General features: G+C 36.2%; 1 protein-coding gene and 2 long non-coding RNA genes across 3 annotated transcripts; all 3 read left to right on the forward strand.

Moving 5' to 3' along the window:
• The first annotated feature begins 423 nt into the window (after positions 1–423).
• Positions 424–2,299, forward strand: LOC135220119 (uncharacterized). Its single transcript, XR_010315575.1, has 3 exons — positions 424–512; positions 1,783–1,894; positions 2,021–2,299. It is a non-coding gene; the product is annotated as an uncharacterized LOC135220119 (long non-coding RNA).
• A 2,810-nt stretch (positions 2,300–5,109) lies between these two features.
• Positions 5,110–5,523, forward strand: LOC135218732 (uncharacterized). The gene has a single exon (XM_064255182.1). It carries the CDS (start codon positions 5,110–5,112, stop codon positions 5,521–5,523), a length of 414 nt encoding a protein of 137 aa, XP_064111252.1.
• A 3,043-nt stretch (positions 5,524–8,566) lies between these two features.
• On the forward strand, positions 8,567–9,558 carry LOC135220120 (uncharacterized). Its single transcript, XR_010315576.1, has 3 exons — positions 8,567–8,664; positions 9,062–9,210; positions 9,315–9,558. It is a non-coding gene; the product is annotated as an uncharacterized LOC135220120 (long non-coding RNA).
• Positions 9,559–19,797: the final 10,239 nt, after the last annotated feature.

Consider the following 19,797-nt stretch of genomic DNA (forward strand, 5'->3'; position numbering starts at 1 on the left):
TTATCCGATTCTTATATTTAAATAAATCCAGATGTAAACAAGTAATTTAAGTTTTAGATAGTTTTCTTAGATTCAAGTGGTCTCTCCGTGACTATGCAGTCTATACGCTTCTAGAAAAGAAAGCCAGGTTTCTGTGTAACCAATGTTCACGGTAAATCCCCGAAAGTGAACGGAACCTCTATAGCAATTACCAGGTAATGAATTAAGAAATTATTTGGGAAATGCTTCATGGAAGTGATCATTCTTTAAAATTAGGATAAGAATTTAAAGTTTAGTTCTGTAATTGGCATATATTTATTATTACACAAATGATGTTATCAGTGAATGTTAAAACGGAAAAAGAAACGTCGGCAACTCCGGGTTGCCCAGTAGCAATGACTGAAGACTTCCCGCGCATATAAACCTGCAGAGTCAGTTGCATAGTGACAGTCCAAGACTTGAGCTTCAGTATGCAGTTCCAGTCACGCGATAAACAACACTTAATCCAAACAATGATCTCTGCGAAGACCATTGTGAGTATTTCGTATATAAAGGCCTGTCCATGTTTCCAAACTGTTTGTAAACAATGTTTCCTGTCCAGACCTCAGTTGTCAGGATGTTTGTCGTTGCAGTAGCCTCTGTATTTTACTTGGCAGTTTTAATGCATTCGAGGTGGGATTAATAAGAGAAAGAAAAAATAAAAAGATGGATAAGGAAGTTTTTAGAAAACTGAGTGTCACACACACATGCGCATGTGTACATATAGGTACATAATATGTGCTACACATAAGTGCATGTGTATAGGCTACATATAAATATATACATATGCACATCTACACATGTAATATGTGCATGTACATATGTAAATATATGTATATGCACATTCCGTTGTATATGTGTATATGTACATATACATATATTAATTATATGTATACTACGTATGTATAAGTGCATATATGTATTTAAATATACAGGGTGTCCATAAAGTCCCAGTACCATTACAAGTATTTATTGCTCAGAAACCATATAACATAGAGTAATGCAGTTTTTTTTGTAGAATATTCTACATTTTTTCAAGTTTACATTCAGAACATTTCATGAAACTGCCACACTTCGTAGACGCATTGTTATTGTTGTCCAGACAGTTGACGTTGATATGCTGCAACTCGTATAGAGGGAGATGGAATATCGGCTCGACATTGTGAGGGCAACTGGAGGTGCACATGCGGAATGTATTGCGTGAAGTGCTCTGAATGTAAACTTGAGTAAATGTAGAACATTCTAAAAAAAAAAAAAAATGCATTAATTTCTGTTATATGGTTTCTGAGCAATAAATACTTGTAATGGGACTTTATGGACACCCTGTATGTATGTATATGTATTTATATAAACACATGCACACACATATATACACATTACAAATGTGCATTTATACATATAATACACACAGAAAAACTGAATGTTTTCCATTCTGGATGGGAAACAAATATGCGGTAAAAAGTGTTTGCAAACAATGATTCCAAGTGTGGACAGGTCTTGAGACTGATTTTAACAAAATTGCGATTACTTCACTAGAAGCAACAAAACTATAAGATTAACGACGAAAATAGGTATTCAGATTTCATTCCCGAATCATACACGCGCATGATCACTTAAGCTACCTCCACAGAAAACGCTTTCTTTACTATTTTTTCTTTCTGTCATTTTATAAAACTTTTATTATGAAAACAAGTAAGAAATGTTTCCATTTGATATTTAAGTATTTTTCTCTCAAACATATCCTATTTCTTTCTCCTCTCGTAGTTGGTGTAGTGGCTATGCTGGCTATGGTTTACGTAGCCGTAGCCACTGCAGAAGCTGATGCTGATCCTGGCCACGGCTCTTATGGACACGAACACGGTCATCATGGTTACAGGTAACTACAATAGATAATTATAGTATTCGAATTTAATACTGTTCATTAATTACACTGCTGAAATTGGTCTTGATCATGAAGTCAGGATTACAGGTTATCTTTGACATTCAATTTTGATCTTTCCAGACCAGCCTACAGGCCCGTCTACAGACCGCCATACCGCCCAATATACAAGCCATCTTACCACAGACCTCACCACTGGTAGCCGTAGAAATATAAATAAATAAAACATTCATTTCATCATTGTTAAATCATCTCAAGTTATTCACCTTTGTTTCGCTTTTTTTCCCATCGACCGATTCCAGGAAACTTCAAGAGCTGTCGAGTACATACGGGATGGCTCAGTCCGACCTCATTAGCTGCGATTTGTCTTATTTTTATGATTAATAAAAAGTATTTTTCTGACTTTTGGACTTTGAATGACCTTGAGATAGTTTACATTATCTGAAAGATCTGTGAATCCTTTGGAAGAATGATGGTTGTTTAGAAGAGAAGGACGGCGAATCATATTTATTTATTGTTCTTTCTGGTAAAAAAGAAAAAAAAAGACATGGCACTAATATTGATAAGGTATATAGTACATGACTGACCACGAAAATTCACGGGGTTTGTTCCACCAAAAAAATTTAAGCTCCAATATATGAATATCATGGAATTAACACTGAATGAAAAATACAATTTCTGATATTCTCGGTATTAAACATTGGACGAGTATTCAGAATAGAAATTATTGAATAAAATGTATAGTTTCAATTATTAAATGCGTTGCAGAAGATTTTGGAAAAATCCCATTCGCAGATTTCCTGAAACTTCCTTTTTTTTTTTTTTTTGTCCAGATATTCAGAGCTGAACAAAGAATCAGGGGGTTCAGCCTTCGCAAAGTCGTTAAGGAAAAAATGAATATGTAATTCTTGTTCGTCTCTAAACATAAGCCCATTTCAGGGATGAGTTGATAGTATTCCAGTTTTGTTAAGGAATTTCGCAGAATTATCTTCCTTATATAGGTACAAAATGACATTTGAACGTAAATCTTCTTTGTCCTTCAGGTTTCCTAGAAAAATCTGCTACTAATCGCTATCATAACAACCAGAGGTAGTTAGATCTTAGGAAAAATCATTTATAAAACAAGAGGAAATGTTGATATGACTTACTTTACAAGTGACTTCCTCTAATTAATCCTCCCATTCTCTCCCTTTTGAATCCTATACAACGTTCCATTTTGCTGTTAACAAGGCTGGGCAGCTACCTGGCCTAGATCGTACGGCCTCATGATCTTCAACGAGTTTCCAAACCAACTGACACTTTTGTTTTTTCTGGCTTCATCATCGAATCTTAAAAGCCTGAGACTACCCATCCTCTTGGAGATATTTGCTGAATCACCCCACACCAAACAAGTAACAACTTCGGTGCAATCGCGTTTTCTGTCCGGTAGTGGCCTCAGCCACGGCCCATGAAACTCAGCAACAGTCAGTTGGTGACCAATGTTGTTATTAGCTATAGCCGACCTGAAGTACTATTATGGCTAACTTTTACCTTAAATAAGATAAAAACTACCAAGGCTAGAGGGCTTCAAAGTTGTGTTTTTGATGATTGGAGTGTGGTTGATCAACTTACCAATTTGCAGCCCTCCAGCCTCAGTAGCTTTTAAAATATGAGGGCGAATGGACAGGCAAAGCCGACGCAATAGTTTTCTTTTGCAGAAAATTAAAAATGGCAACCTCTTCCATTCTTCAAACCGCCATTCTATTGCTAATAACGCCTTTCATCGTTATCAGTTTATTCGAACCCAGATTCTCTCCTTGACGTTTCATTTCTGTAGGCCTAAGGAGATTTATTTTTTTCACTATCCTTGATTTCTCAAAGACACCTGACAGAGTTTGAAATATCACTGTTGCTCTGAGCCTGTAGATCACTTTCGCCAGGTATCTGTATCATTAATCGCCGCAATTTTACCTTTAGCTTTTAAAATACCTGACGATTTCTGGATGCGCCCATTGCTAAAAGCCTTTGGATCCAGTGAGTGTTACGGCCTCTGAGAGAGATCCGCTTCAGGTTCGATATGAAATAATAAAAAAAAAATATTTCAACACCAACAGTTGAAACTGGGGATACGAATATAGAAAGAAACGCTAACACAACAAAATTTATCTACAAACTTACTAACATAGGTAAATGCAGAATGGTATCTCCTATTTACATAAAAAGATAGAATCTTACACTGCATGAAGTGGGGGAACAGTGAAGCAATTCAAATACTTGCTAGTCAATTTGGGAATTCGAAGCGATGGCTTCTCAAAAGGAAAACGGTGATTGCAGACGTCCTCTTGACTCCGTATTGCAGAAAATAGTCTACTTCTAAGGCAGGAACTCCCCAAAACCTCTAGCAGGACCTTTTCGTCTCTGAAGTCTGCTCGACGTCGAGATAACACGAGATAATTCGTCCACTCCTGAAAACGACTAGACCAGTATCCAACCAACTCTCGAGCAACTTTTTTTCTGATCCTTTGTCGGTTCCTTTTTTCTCTTATCTCTCTCGGATGATCTCTGCTGCTGCTGATCTCTCACTAATACTCTGATCTGTGGCTCTTACTGAGGTTATCTCCCTGTGACTAACTGGTGATCTCTCTTTTACAATCTCTCTCTCTCCTGCTACGACCATCGTATTTATACGGCACTTAGGGGGCGGAGCCTACGGCGAACGTCACAGACTCGAGATTTCCGGAACTTCTTAGATGAATCTAGACGAGGTATTGCATCAGAAATCGCGGCATTTCTCCTGACACATTGGCGCATGTTGTGCTCCACAACACGCCCGACAATTCCAGAACAGCCGCGAGAAGGAGCGCGAAAGCCTCCTTACTGCCGAACTTCTCGAAAATGCGTTCTCCTTTCCTTTATCTTTCTTTGCTAGGAAGCAATTACCATCACAGTGAGGAATAAATGAAGCATATTCTTTCTGGGGATCACAGAATTCTGACCGATGCCAGCTGGTAAAACTGAAGGCACCACTTGGTCTAAGTCTACTATGCTTCCAAGAATGGGAACCATGCGGAAAAAGGGTGAAGAATGGAGGGTAACTTGCAGGGCCGTTTCTAGGCACAGGCGACACAGGCGGTCGCCTGGGACGCCATTTGCTTGGGGGCCACCAAATTGCCATCCAAAATTAATATATAAATAAATGAGAGAAGTATTATTTTCACGTGAGAACAGGAATGATGAGTGATGTTGCAAAGAAATTCAGTGTTCTCATAAACTTCTCTGACCTGACATCTAGTGAGCTAGAAAAGCAGGCAAAAGATTTGTGTAATACACTCACATCTGGGGATCATTCTGATTTAAATTATGATGAACTGATTGTAGGGATGCAGTCATTTCCAAAACAATGGCCAAAACAAAATATGACAACATTAGACCTTCTTGTTTTTCTGGAGGAGAAAGGCCTGAAAGAGATCTATCCAAACATGTGGGTGGCATTAAGAATTGCTGTCACTACACCTGTGACTGTGGCATCTGCAGAGAGAAGATTCTCTAAACTTAAGCTCATTAAAACATATTTAAGGTCTACTATGTTACAGGAGCGCCTAAATGAGCTGGCAATAATTAGTATTAATAGAGAAATATCCAAATAAATTTCGTATGATGACACTATAGATGATTTTGTTGCAAGAAAGTCAAGAAGAGATAGGTTTTAAATATGAAAAATCAGTGAAGAAAACTTGTATATAATAGTTTTAGCATAGCCCTCAACATATATGCATTGAGTTCTATGGTTTTAGATTGACAAGATTACCTTTTTCAATTTATCTTAGGTAGGATTTGCAATAAAAATGTATAATGGTGTTATTCCATTAAAATTTACAAAAATAGTTTGTATACTTTTGAGTCTATACTTTTCCTTGTTGTGTATACATATACGTGAAGATGATTTATTAATAAAGTATGTTGTTTTGTTGTGGAACTTGAGATGCTAGTTGTGTTCGAAATTGTTTATGTTATTATTTCCAGCCTGGAGGGAAGTGGGGCGCCATAACGAGTTCTTGCCTGGGGCGCCTAATGAACTAGAAACGGCCCTGAGGGTAAGATTAACTTTGATCCTTTTGAACTAATAAAAGAAATTACCCAAGTGAAGGAGACTGTCATTTGTTTAAAATTTACTTCTTGTGTTTGAGAATATTATAGTTAATTAAAAAACAATGAAGGAAAAAGCTAACCATTATGAAACATAAACATTCAAACATGAAGTTCAAAATTGATCTTAAAGTAGATTTGAGTGCCATTATCCAAGACGCCTCTTTATCGGAAAACCGTCTTGAGAATGATAGTGATGCAGAGACTCAACTACCATCTGCGTCAGGGCAGATATTGCACCTTCATAAAGCATAGTTATGATCGTAAGATAACACTCAGGAACTCTTGAAATGATAAAAGCTCTCGAGGACGACATAAGATAAGCATGTCGCATATCACAATCGGCAAGTGCTTGCAGATTCTTCAATGCTCCCATCGCAAAAGGAAAGAAGCCGCCATTTTCATTATTTTTGCTATTTGCCCCACCTGTAAAAAGCAATAAAAGGGCCCTTTGGGAATGTAAATTTGAACAATTTTTTCTTATTTAATGGCTGCATATACAGAATAATGAATGATACTACATGGGATGAATTGTGACTCAGGTTGATGTGAGTTGACTGTCAATCTATTTTGTCTGTAAAACTAGGGACCTCAGAATTGGCTCAGCTTATCATGATATGCTTACATGGAAAAGCTTAACTAAGCACGCGACCATTCATTACAATATATATAATTTAACTTCTTCCTCTAATTTCTGTTCTTGTTTCGTAATACGAGTTTTACCTGTCATGTAATTAATAACAGAAGGTCCGCTGGTGTAGTGGGTAGTGTCGTGGCATGCCACCCAAACGTTTCCCCCAGGGGGAGGAAAATCATTAGCTCTGTATCATGATCAGTTACTGTTGCATTGTGGGGTCTGCAGTGGGAGGTTGAAACCAATGTTCTTTGGAAGCTTGAATTTCAATTCCATGGTCCTTGTGAGCTTAAATAGGTTTCATCTACTAAAATAATAGATAAATTATAAAATATTGCTTTCACTTAACAATTTTCCATTATTAATAAGCGTCATTCGATAAGTGAAAGCCAGTGTAGTTTATGTCAGCGAAAAGATCTTTGCCAAGAAACGAAAGGAATAGCAAAGTGAAGGGGAAAAATTACATTCCTCTCTCTCAGGATGTTACTATATACGTCACTAGACGATTTTATCCTGGAAGACATTCCAAGTCTGAGAGTTGTTATCTAAAGCAATAAATTTCTTAGTATATTTATTGTTCCAGGTCCTTTGGTCTTAGTAAGAAATGAAGCGAAGTGAAATTTAGAAATCTTCCGATCTCCAAAAACAAGAATTTTAAGGATAGTCTAAGCAACTGTTGATAATCTTTACACAGAAGGCAAAATACTCTCTTAAATATAATAATAATAATAATAATAATAAATATATATATATATATATATATATATATATATGTGTGTGTGTGTGTGTGTGTGTGTGTGTGTGTAACTGAATCAAGAAAGTTTGGAACGTGATAAATCCATAAATGAAGGTATAAGCCACGAAGGAAAGATAAACAACGGATTTTCTACAAGATCTTTCAACTCGGCGTCCTTTACGTAACAGACAAACTGACTTACATGAGAAATTGAGGGTACAGGAAAGGTTGTATAAGGAACAGATAGGGATTATAAGGAGATTAGTACCTAGAAACCGACACACCTGGAGAATGAGTAGCCTTTCCAAACAAGCATAACATGGGTACAATTTAATTGTCTTGTCCCTGTGTCTGAACAGTTGGACTTAATCTTTTTGTTCTTAAATTGTACCCATGTTTATGCTTGTTTGGAAACGCTACTCATTCTCCAGGTGTGTCGGATTCTAGGAACTAATCTCCTTATAATCCCTATCTGTCCCTTATACGACCTTTCCTGTACCCTCAATTTCTCATGTAAGTCAGTTTGTCTGCTAAGTAAAGGACGTTGAGTCAAAAGGTCTTGCCGAAAAACCGTTGTTTCATGTTTCCTTCGTGGCTTGGCTTATACCTATATTTATATATATATATATATATATATATATATATATATATATATATATGCATATATATATATATATATATATATATATATATATATATATATATATATATATATATATATAGTATATATATATATATATATATATATATATATATATATATATATATATATATATATATGTGTGTGTGTGTGTGTGTGTGTGTGTGTGTAATCATTGGCTATATTATATTTCCAAGAAAAAAATCGGTGCTTCGGGATCACGAAATACTTTCGGTGAAATTCCCAAGTAGGAAAACCCGCCAAAAGTCCCTACGTTTTTCTTGGTGACTTCCCCAGAGTGAAAGCTACTTCTAACTGTTCCCAGTTAGCACATTTATGGCTAGCTAGAAGCTCCACAAACCTAGAATTTTGCTCTCTGATAAGGAAGAAAACCAGTGAATTTCCACATTTTTTATATGATATTCACTTCACAGAGGATAATCTTTTCTGTAAATGTTGTTTTAAATAACCAGTTTATTCAAGCGCAGGCAACTGAGACTGGATTCTCTGGAAGATGCTCATTTTTGAATATAATCTCAAACGTTCCTCAGTTGAACATCATTCGCTCTCCTGAGTCTGAAGAATACACTACGAGCATTCCGTTCCCGACAATGATCTTCATCAGATTAATCGTAAGTAATCGCTTCACTTATTTACTGTTTACGTATCTTGAGCAGATTTGTTTCTCAAGTCTAGTACGGAAGAGACTTCAGTGATGAGAGGACGCTCCTGGCAACAATAACTAAAAACAGAGAAAGTAGACGTCATGACATTAGAAATTTGTGACAAATTTTACCCTTGCCTCTCATACCAGTTTTCTAGGCTTGTATTATTTTTTATCTAAGTAAATAAGCACCATTTGAAAATTCAGTGAAACACAAATACCAACAAACAATTAGTGTTAAACAAGTATTACTTTAATTAAAGATTCCCCGGGATATATTATTAGCCCTGTGGTAGACTTACTTCCCCCTAATCATTTCACGCATCATGAATAACTATTCGTCTTCTTTTATTATTATCCTCCAGGCGATGGCGCTGGCTATCTTGACCGTAGCCTACTCTGCCGTAGCCATTGCCGTAGCTATTTCTGAAGCCGATGCAGATGCTTATCCTGGCTACGGCGCTTACAACCACGGACACATTTTTGGAATTCAACAAGGTCTAAACGATTACAGGTAATAAATGAACCCTTCATGTCGACCGTTGATAATCATACCAATAGAATCCTGTTGAGAAAAGACCACCGGAGTCTTATAATACAGTTTTATTATCTTTTCAGACCAGCCTACAGACCATCCCACCCAACAGTGTACAAGCCATATTATAACAGACCCCGCTACTCGTAGACTGCTGAATGGGCTTCGGACCTGCGTTCCTCATCGCCTTCATATAATTCATCTCATCTTCTTCATTTGTTTTTCATCGCAGAATCAAGTCATGAGACTCCATTGCACAGCCATTGTATTTTTTATAACAAAATGATTATTTGAATCGGTCGTAATATAACAATGATTTTAGTACTATTCTGTCTTTCATTCACTAAGTTCGACGAAACCGGTGCTAATAAATATGCGTAAAAATAACGCAGTAAAATAAAACTGTACTACAAAGTAAGAAAGCTTACAATAAAAAGGAAGCCTCGAAAGAAAACTGAGAACAAGATCAAGAAATAGGGAACATTCTTGTCAAATGGCAAAATGATTCCGCTCAAGGATGCAAAAAGCTGCAGAGTATATAACTGGTTATCCAGAGAGCAGTTTAAGATTATCGCCATATCTTAGGTAACATTAACATGCATACTTTGTTCATTTTTTAACAAACAAGCTTAAAGAAGGCAAGATTATGATATTTCTTACCTTCTTTAAAAGATGAGCTGTTTCTAAACTCATGATCTCATGGTCAGTGTTTCTTGAGAAACTTCCGACAGTTGTAGGTCTATCAGTTTTCTTTTATGCAGAAGATGAACCCTATTCGTTAATTTGAAACAAGCTCAATGGGGGCCATTGACTTGAAATTCGAGCTTCCAAGGAATATGGCGTTCATTAGGATGAAGTTAAGTATACCTTAGTTTTACCAGACCACTGAGCTGATTGAGTTGTTTAACAGCTCTCCTAGGGCTGGCCCGAAGGATTAGATATATTTTTACGTGACTAGGAACCAGTTGGTTACCTAGCAACGGGACCTACAGCTTATTGTGGGATCCGAACCACATTGTATCGAGAAATGAATTTCTATCACCAGAAATAAATTCCTCTGGTTCCGCGTTGGCCGAGCCGAGAATCGAACTTTGGACCACCGGATTGATAGCCGAGCGCGAAATGCACTCGGCCAACGTGGAACTATTTAAAAAGAGGTAAGACGAGGTAACAGGTAATACAGAAAGAAGAGACCCCGCTTACTTAAGAAAGGAAAAAATACAAATAACAAATAAACAAAAACGTACTAAACTGCAGGGAGAATAGTACTAGGGTCGTAATGTATTGCACCTTCGTTGAACTTCTGAAGTTCAAACATTGTCTGGAAAGGGGACTCTATCTGAGATCTGAAGATTCTGGTGAAATGCTCCTTGCATGGACATATAAATTAATATTTGCTTTTATCAATAAATCCTGACCAGGGACATGTGAACATAATTTATCCCATGGTCTATCGAACTCTTGACCCATTGGACATGTCAGCTCGATGCTAACATTTAGCAATAATTCCTTCCTTTATAAATATCATCCCGATCAAAAGATCTGGTAAAATGCCTTTCCTGTGGATAAGACAACGTTATCCTAAGATAGACCTAATACGTGAAAAGTTCCTTCAGACACTGGACCACCGTGACGCTCTTCCCATGGGACTGAACTGCTGCTTATACTTGAAGAATAAATAAACAGATAAAGGTTACGTTGAAACGGAGTTAAAACTGAAGCCTTCGTCAATCGTAAGCTGAGTTTTTAATGCGAGGAAATTCCAGCCATTCCTTGTCCCGTTTAGAGTTGGTAAGTTGATTTGACTGGCAGCAAGAGACATTTCATTAGTTTAGAAATCACTATGCCATTGTTATTAGGCAAAAGTGAGTAGTGATTGTGGACTAACTTGAAATGAAACAAATATGAAAAGGAATGATAAAGTTTTTGGGAAATCGTCTAAGAAATGTAGGGAAAGAAGCTTTTTCTTTGTACAATCTTTACTTTCACACTCAAAGGATTTAAGCGGTTAGCAATGTGACGATAAATGGTAAATTACCATATAGTGTAAAGAGAAGAATATACCCAAGGCGGTAAATCCTACAGAAGTTCACGTTCTGAGGAATATATTAATAATATAGAAGTTATTAACAGATACTTTTTAGAATATTTAACAAAGCAACATCTGAAAGATGATCCCAGATGAAAGAAACCTGGCTCTGCTGATCGAGCTCCTAAATATGAAAATATGAAACCGATCTTAATTTACATTTTCTGAAAATTACTTTAGATAAACGAAGTAATAAGTTTCCTTGTTAACAAAGCGTGCTGTGACCGTCAAAAGAGCCAGTTTGCCAAATCGTTTCTCTCTTCCGTTGATCTTCATTTTCTTCCTTTCTCTTTTTACTTTTAAAAAGACTGCGCCCACTCAGGCAGGAAACTGGATTCATTCCGTTATTTTCCGTAAAGGAAAAAAAAAAAAAAAAAAAAAAAAGGTAGATCTAGGGTACTTATCCGCGGCGGCCTAGACTATGGCAGTTGCGGTTTTTTTTTTTTTCTTATGCAGTTTTACCTACTGAACAAGAATTTTAAGTAATATTTATTCGGACGATTATAATTAACCCCCCAGGGGCCAATACTAAACACGGCGAAATACATTGGACGTCCCCAAGGCATAGGTATAGGCCTTGGACGTCCCCCAATCCCTAGTGGATGTCGTATACGCGGTTACGTTCCTTGCAGTCCGTGCGGACTGCTTCTGTAGAAATACCAAAAAAAGCAATGAGTTCATGATGAACAACTCTGTATTTTCCCTTGTGTGAAGGAACAGTTTAACTCGACTGTTTTCAGTAGTATATTGTCTTTGGTTTAATAACACAACTGACGTTTTTTGTCTACGTTCTCATAAACTACCAGTGATCAAATTTACGATAAAATTAACAACCATCTTGTTTTATAAGAAAATAGTATATCCATGACGTCGTTTGAACCAAGCATAAGTATCTGCATATTTCTGTTCGACGTTTACGAAGTTGATACTCATTCTCCTGTTCCCCTTTTCATGGAAATGTAAAATACTGAAAAAGTAAGCAAGGTTGACTCATTCATTTCAGGTTTTCCAAGAGTTTCGATCACTGGGGGCCAATAATTACCAGAGTTGTGATCTGTGTGGTTTCTAGCTGGCAGACCAACACAAAGTGATAGTTAGTTCGATGGGCCACCACCAGGCGGTGTTTGCCATACTCTAAGTTCTAACAGTAACACCTCGGATAGTGGTAATTGTAATGGTGTATATTGTTTCGTGTTTTTTTTTTTTTTTTCGTTCATCATTCAGAATGGTACTTTGTGTAGTGTATAGTTGCAGAAATGGTTACAAGAATTCTTCAAGAGAAGTGGACTAAAAAATTTCTCGGGTAAGCAAAGTATAGGCTACTGAACTTTATTTACCCACAATATTGTCCAAGTGGGATACCATTTGTGTTGTTTACAGTAGCATCACTGGTTCTGTTAACACGTCGTTTATTATCAGCATAGTAATACTTTGTGGCACATACGACGACTGGCGATGTCAGTCGATATACAAAGGAAAAATTATTTTGATGCTTACTGAAAATTGTTGGTAGCAGTAGTACTACCTATTTCGGAGTTCCACGTTGGCCGGGTGCATTTCGCGCTCGGCTACCATTCCGGTGGTCCGTAGTTCGATTCTCTTCTCGGCCAAGGCGGAACCAGAGGAATTAATTTCTGGTGATGTAGAAATTCATTTCTCGATACTAGGTATGTGCTTCGGATCCCACAATAAGCTGTAGGTCCCGTTCCTTCGGGCCAGCCCTAGGAGAGCTGTTAATCAGCTCAGTGGTTTGGTGAAACTAAGATTTACTTAACTTTAGTACTACTTAGGAAGTTAGCCTGTAGGTTATGGTTGTGTTCAGCCTCGTAGGATGCAAGCTACCTAGCCTATCCTATATAGCTATTTTGTCAGTCATTTGGAAGTGTTTATAGTAGGTAGGCCTATAGGATACTGTCTATTTCATACTATTTCATAAACTAGATATATTCCGGCACAATTAGAGTTGTTTGACTGTCATTTTTATCGAACGTGAGTTCTCGACGAAATAGGTATATATATATTGAAAAGTTACACCGCGAGAGAATTGCAGGATGGTGTGAACAACCAGTAGAAAACGACTATTATTATTCCAATCAAAAAAAAAAAAAAAAAAAAAAAAGTTTTATTTTTGTGTGTAACAAATCTTGGTTTCATTTGTTTTGGCCTACCTATATCTCATAGATGGGTGATAGCAAGAAGTTGAAGTTTGGTAGCCTAGGCTACCTATGCCTCAAACTACTCATTTGGTAAGATGCTATATGATTTAAACCTTAATCTAATAACATGTGGTTTTGCATGTGTAAGAACAATTTTTTTTATATAAAGAAAACGGCTAAAAATGGTAACGAGCCATGAATCTTGGTCAACGAAATGCTAGCCTGTAGGTACCTGTTGGTTCAGTAGGTTTTTTCACGTTTTGTAGGAACAGTTTTATGTATTCCAAAAAATCTAAAATTACATTCTCATGGCAGTATGTATTCTACTTTCTCACAAGGGATCAAATAGAAAGAAATGAGTTTGATAGCCTTGTCTGTCGTCAATTTGTTTACAAGATGCTTGATATGACGGGATTTAAGAATATGTTTTGCCAAACACGGTTTCAAAACCTTTGCTAAACAATGCTCTAAAAAATACTACAGTAGCTGAACATGCCAAACAAACGTGATCCTATTTTTAGCTTTTGTCATTAAATAAACTCAGAAGTACATACTTAGGCCTAAAAGTAACTGTTAACATTGAAATACCTTTTCAACATTTTTCAGTGATTCATGAGCAACATTTACACACACACACACACACAGACACACACACACACACACACACACATATATATATATATATATATATATATATATATATATATATATATATATATATATATATATATATATATATATTATATATATATATATATATATATATGTGTGTGTGTGTGTGTGTGTGTTATATATATATATATATATATATATATATATATATATATATATATATATATATATATATATATATATAAAATATACATATATTACACACACACACGCACACTTGTTGCCCATGAAATACTGATATAGATTGAAAACAAGGCATTTCAATGTAAACAGTAACTTCTGGGCGTCAGTATGTACTGCCAAGTTTATTTAATGACAAAGACTAGAAATATCATCACTATAAAAGATAATAAAATCCGTTTTAACAAACAGCATTTTTATGGCATGTTCAGCTACTCTGATATTTTGGAGAGCATTGTTAGCAAAAGTTTTAAAACGTGTTTGGTTAAACATTTTTTTTTCCGCCATGTCCAGCATCTTGTAAACAAACTGACGACAGACAAGGCTTTCAAAATCATTTCTCTATTCGATACCTTGTGAGAAAGTTAAATATGCAATGTCATGAGAATGTAATTTTAACTTTATTAGAACCCATATAATTGTTCCTACATAACGTTAAAGATACCTACTGAATCAACAGGCACAGACAAAAATATATATATATATATATATATATATATATATATATATATATATACAGTGGTCCCCCGTATTCGCGGGGAATGCGTACCAGACCCCCCTCCCCCCCGCGAATAGTTAAAATCCGCGAATGTTTGGAACCCCCTCTAAAAATGCTCATAAACTCCTTTCCTGAGCATGCAAACACCAAAGTATCCCTAAAAAGACCATCGTTCATCAATATACATAAAATATCCTATTATGGTTCATATTAATCTTTGAAATATTATTAATACTGTTTTAAAGTAAATCTTACATTTTATGGTTATACATAAATACATACTATGTACGTACTGCATGACTTAGTTACGTATGTGAAAAATATTCAGTACCCCCATAAGTATTCAATCATGCACATTTTCTTTCATACTGTTACTATTTGAGACATCCATTTTCTTTTTACAAGGGAAACAACTGTATGTGAAATCACAAATACCAAATGTCTACTTAAAGTATTATCCTACATCAAATATACCATTGATTGGTGTTATTATTAAAATATCATTTTTAAAAGTCCATCTTAAACATTTTACCATTAGAAATATATAAACAGCCAATAGCAGAGAGAGAGAGAGAGAGAGAGAGAGAGAGAATAACTCCTTACGATTTCAATAGATTGAAATGAACGTCTGTAGCAACTTTTTTTGTTTTCCCCTCCCATAAATACATATATTTTTCCAGAGAAGAGAGAAAGAGAGGACTGTGCAATTATGTTTGTCTGTCTATCACTTCTTTTGCTGAGAGTGAGAGAGATAAAAGAAGAAGAAAGGGAAAATAGAAACACCAAAAAGTATACCATTATGTAACATCCTGCATCAAATTTACCTTAAATTATTATCATATTACTGTATTAATCTTAGAGATTGTATTAATATAATTTCAAAGTAATCCTAAACATTAGTAGCCTTAAAGGTATACACTTACATACGTAGCTACTTATAACACTTGCAGCCAAGAGAGACAGAGTTACCACTATGACAAGTATCTTGTGGAGAAGAGAGAGATAGAGAGAGAGAGAGAGTTGTCCTTACAGTATTTAAAAGAGAGAAATGGAATGATTGTTGTATTTATATCACATATGAATTTTGTACTTACAGTTTTTATAGTATTATTATTGGAAAATATTAATGATAAACTTATTACATACATGTCCATGAAAATGATCTCATCTCAGTAAGAGAGAGAGAGAGAGAGAGAGAGAGAGAAATTACATAAAACCATTAAATTCGTTGACCATTGTATGGCATTGTTACTTTCCCAGCTCCAAGCGTCACTGGAGTTGAGGTAGGGAAATTGATACAGGAAAAGACGAAGGGAAGAATTTTCATTTGAAATTAGTTATCGTATTATTACTACTACTACTATTATTATTTTTATTTGAAAATAAAATAAACACGTGCATCTACCATAAAAAATTCTCTCATCTCAGTAAGAAAGAGGAGTTATCCTTACAAGTGAAATGGCAAGGTAATTTTCATCTCTTTAAAATACTACCATTATGAATTTTGTAATTACAGTTTTATTATTATTATTATTATTATTATTATTATTATTATTATTATTATTATTATTATTATTAAATAACTGAAATTATCAATAAACATTTTACATACTAGTACCATAAAAATTCTTTCATCTCGTAAAAGAGAGAGAGAGAGAGAGAGAGAGAGAGAGAGAGAGAGAGAGAGAGAGAGAGTGTGTTTATCTCTCTCTGTTCTCTTAAAAAATACTTATAACGCTTCCAGCGAAAGAGAGGGAGGGATTTACCACTATGACACATTATCTTGTGTGGCAACAGAGAGAGAGAGAGAGAGAGAGCGAGAGAGAGAGAGAGAGAGTTAACCTTAATTAAAAGTGACATGGATAGATTAGTACGTATTGTATTTCTTTAAAATACTATCACATAATATAAATTTTGTAATTACAGTTATTATTATTATTATTATTGTTATTTTATTTTATTATTATTTTTTTTTGCTCTATCACAGTTCTCCAATTCGACTGGGTGGTATTTATAGTGTGGGGTTCCGGGTTGCATCCTGCCTCCTTAGGAGTCCATCACTTTTCTTACTATGTGTGCCGTTTCTAGGATCACACTCTTCTGCATGAGTCCTGGAGGTACTTCAGCCTCTAGTTTTTCTAGATTCCTTTTCAGGGATCTTGGGATCGTGCCTAGTGCTCCTATGATTATGGGTACGATTTCCACTGGCATATCCCATATCCTTCTTATTTCTATTTTCAGGTCTTGATACTTATCCATTTTTTCCCCTCTCTTTCTCTTCGACTCTGGTGTCCCATGGTATTGCGACATCAATGAGTGATACTTTCTTCTTGACTTTGTCAATCAACGTCACGTCTGGTCTGTTTGCACGTATCACCCTATCCGTTCTGATACCATAGTCCTAGAGGATCATTGCCTGATCGTTTTCTATCTCTCCCTCAGGTTGGTGCTCGTACCACTTATTACTGCAAGGTAGCTGGTGTTTCTTGCACAGGCTCCAGTGGAGGGCTTTTGCGACTGAATCATGGCCTCTTTTTGTACTGGTTCTGTGCAAGTGCCGGCATTCGCTTGCTATGTGATTATGGTTTTCATTTTTTGTATTGCACTTCCTACATATGGGAGAGATGTTATTTCCGTCTATCGTTCTTTGAACATATCTGGTTCTTAGGGCCTGATCTTGTGCCGCTGTTATCATTCCTTCAGTTTCCTTCTTTAGCTCTCCCCTCTGTAGCCATAGCCATGTGTCATCGCTGGCTAGTTTCTTGTAGTCTGTCTCATATTGTCCGTGCATTGGTTTGTTGTGCCAGTCCTCTTCTGTCTGTCATTCTCCTGTCTCTGTATATTTCTGGGTCTTCGTCTACTTTTATTAGTCCTTCTTCCCATGCACTCTTTAGCCACTCGTCTTCACTGGTTTTCAGATATTGCCAGTGCTCTGTTCTCGATGTTGACGCAGTCCTCTATACTTAGTATCCTCTCCCTCCTTCCTTTCGTGTTATGTATAGTCTGTCCGTATTTCTCTTGGGTGTAGTGCTTTGTGTATTGTCATATGTTTCCTAGTTTTCTGATCTATGCTGCGGAGTTCTGCCTTTGTCCATTCCACTATTCCCTGCGCTGTATCTGATTACTGGCACTGCCATGTGTTTATGGCTTTTATCATATTTCCGGCGTTGAGTTTTGACTTGAGTATAGCCTTGAGTCTCTGCATATATTCTTTCCTGATCGTGTCCTTCATCTCTTGGTGTTTTATATCCCCTCCTTCCATTATTCCCAGGTATTTGTATCCTGTCTCATCTATGTGTTTGATGTTGCTCCCTTCAGTTTTCGTTACTTTGCCTTTTTGTATGTTGACTAAGGCGCATTTTTCTATTCCAAACTCCATCCTGATGTCCCCAGATACAATCCTTACAGTCTGGATTAGGGTATCTATTTCCTTGATGCTCTTACCATACAGCTTGATGTCGTCCATGACATCAGATGGTTGATTCTGTTGCCTCTTTTGTTGATTTGGTTGGTACCTGGCATCCATCTTCTGTAGTACTTTGTCATGGGAATCATGGCTACTACGAAGAGTAGTGGGGACAGTGAGTCGCCCTGGAAGATCCCTCTCCTGATATTAACCTCTGCTAGTCTTATTCCAGAGCTTGTAAGTATTGTATTCCAGTTGCGCATTGTATTTTTGAGGAAGCTGATGGTGTTTTCCTCTGCCAAATATATTTTCAGGCATTCTATTAGCCATGTGTGTGGTATCATGTCGAAGGCTTTCTTATAGTCTATCCATGCCATGCTTAGGTTGGTTTTCCTTCTCCTACTGTTCTTCATTACCATTTTGTCTATCAGGAGCTGGTCTTTTGTGCCCTACACTTCCTTCTGCAGCCTTTCTGTTGGTGGGGGATGGTGTTTGTCTCCTCTAGGTAGTTGTATATTATTATTATTATTATTATTATTATTATTTGAAAGTATAAAAAACAAATAGTACAAGTACTATAAAAAATTTCAGTAAATGAGAGAGAGAGAGAGAGAGAGAGAGAGAGAGAGAGAGAGAGAGAGAGAGAGAGAGAGAGGAGAGGGGGGGGGGAATTTCATGAGCACTTGATGGCAGCAACAAAACAGCTCCTTCTCCCTCCTGTCACTTAACTTGATACATATATCTGAGAGTTTTAGTACCTGGAGTTAGAGAAAGAAGACTGGGATTTCCTTCATTCTTCCATAATTTTTAAAATTTATAAGCTAAAATCTTACTAATTCACTATGGTATTTTCTTAATGAATTGATATTATTGTTGTATAAATTAATATTAATATTTGAAAATAGTAAATCATTTATTTATCATACAAAAAAACACATCTTTGTAGCAGAGAGAGAGAGAGAATTATTGTTTTTATTATGTGATATCATTTAAACTTATTGAACTTACTAATACAGTATTAATCAAAATTAATATTTGAAAATTAGTAAATCATTTTTGTATCATAAAAATGTATTTAGTCATGAACATAATCATCAAAATACACTAATTAGTGATTATTTTCGTCAAAATATTCCGCGAATGGGCGAGTCCATTCGCGAATAATTTCTAGATAGGTTCCAAAGAAAAATCCGCGAATGTGTGAGTCCGCGAATCCGGAGAACGCGAATACGGGTGGACCACTGTATATATATGCAGATAGATATATTGATATATAGATAAATATATGTATGTATATATACATATAGATATACAGTGTTCCCCCCGTATTCGCGAATCCGGAGAACGCGAATACGGGTGGACCACTGTATATATATGCAGATAGATATATTGATATATAGATAAATATATGTATGTATATATACATATAGATATACAGTGTTCCCCCGTATTCGCGTTCTCCGGATTCGTGGACTCACTGATTCGCGGATTTCTCTCTGGACCATATCTACCAACTATTTGCGGGGGATTCACCTATTCCCAGGATTTTCCGGCGAAAATCACC

Source organism: Macrobrachium nipponense, chromosome 1 (assembly GCF_015104395.2).
Source record: "Macrobrachium nipponense isolate FS-2020 chromosome 1, ASM1510439v2, whole genome shotgun sequence".
NCBI lineage: Eukaryota > Metazoa > Arthropoda > Malacostraca > Decapoda > Palaemonidae > Macrobrachium > Macrobrachium nipponense.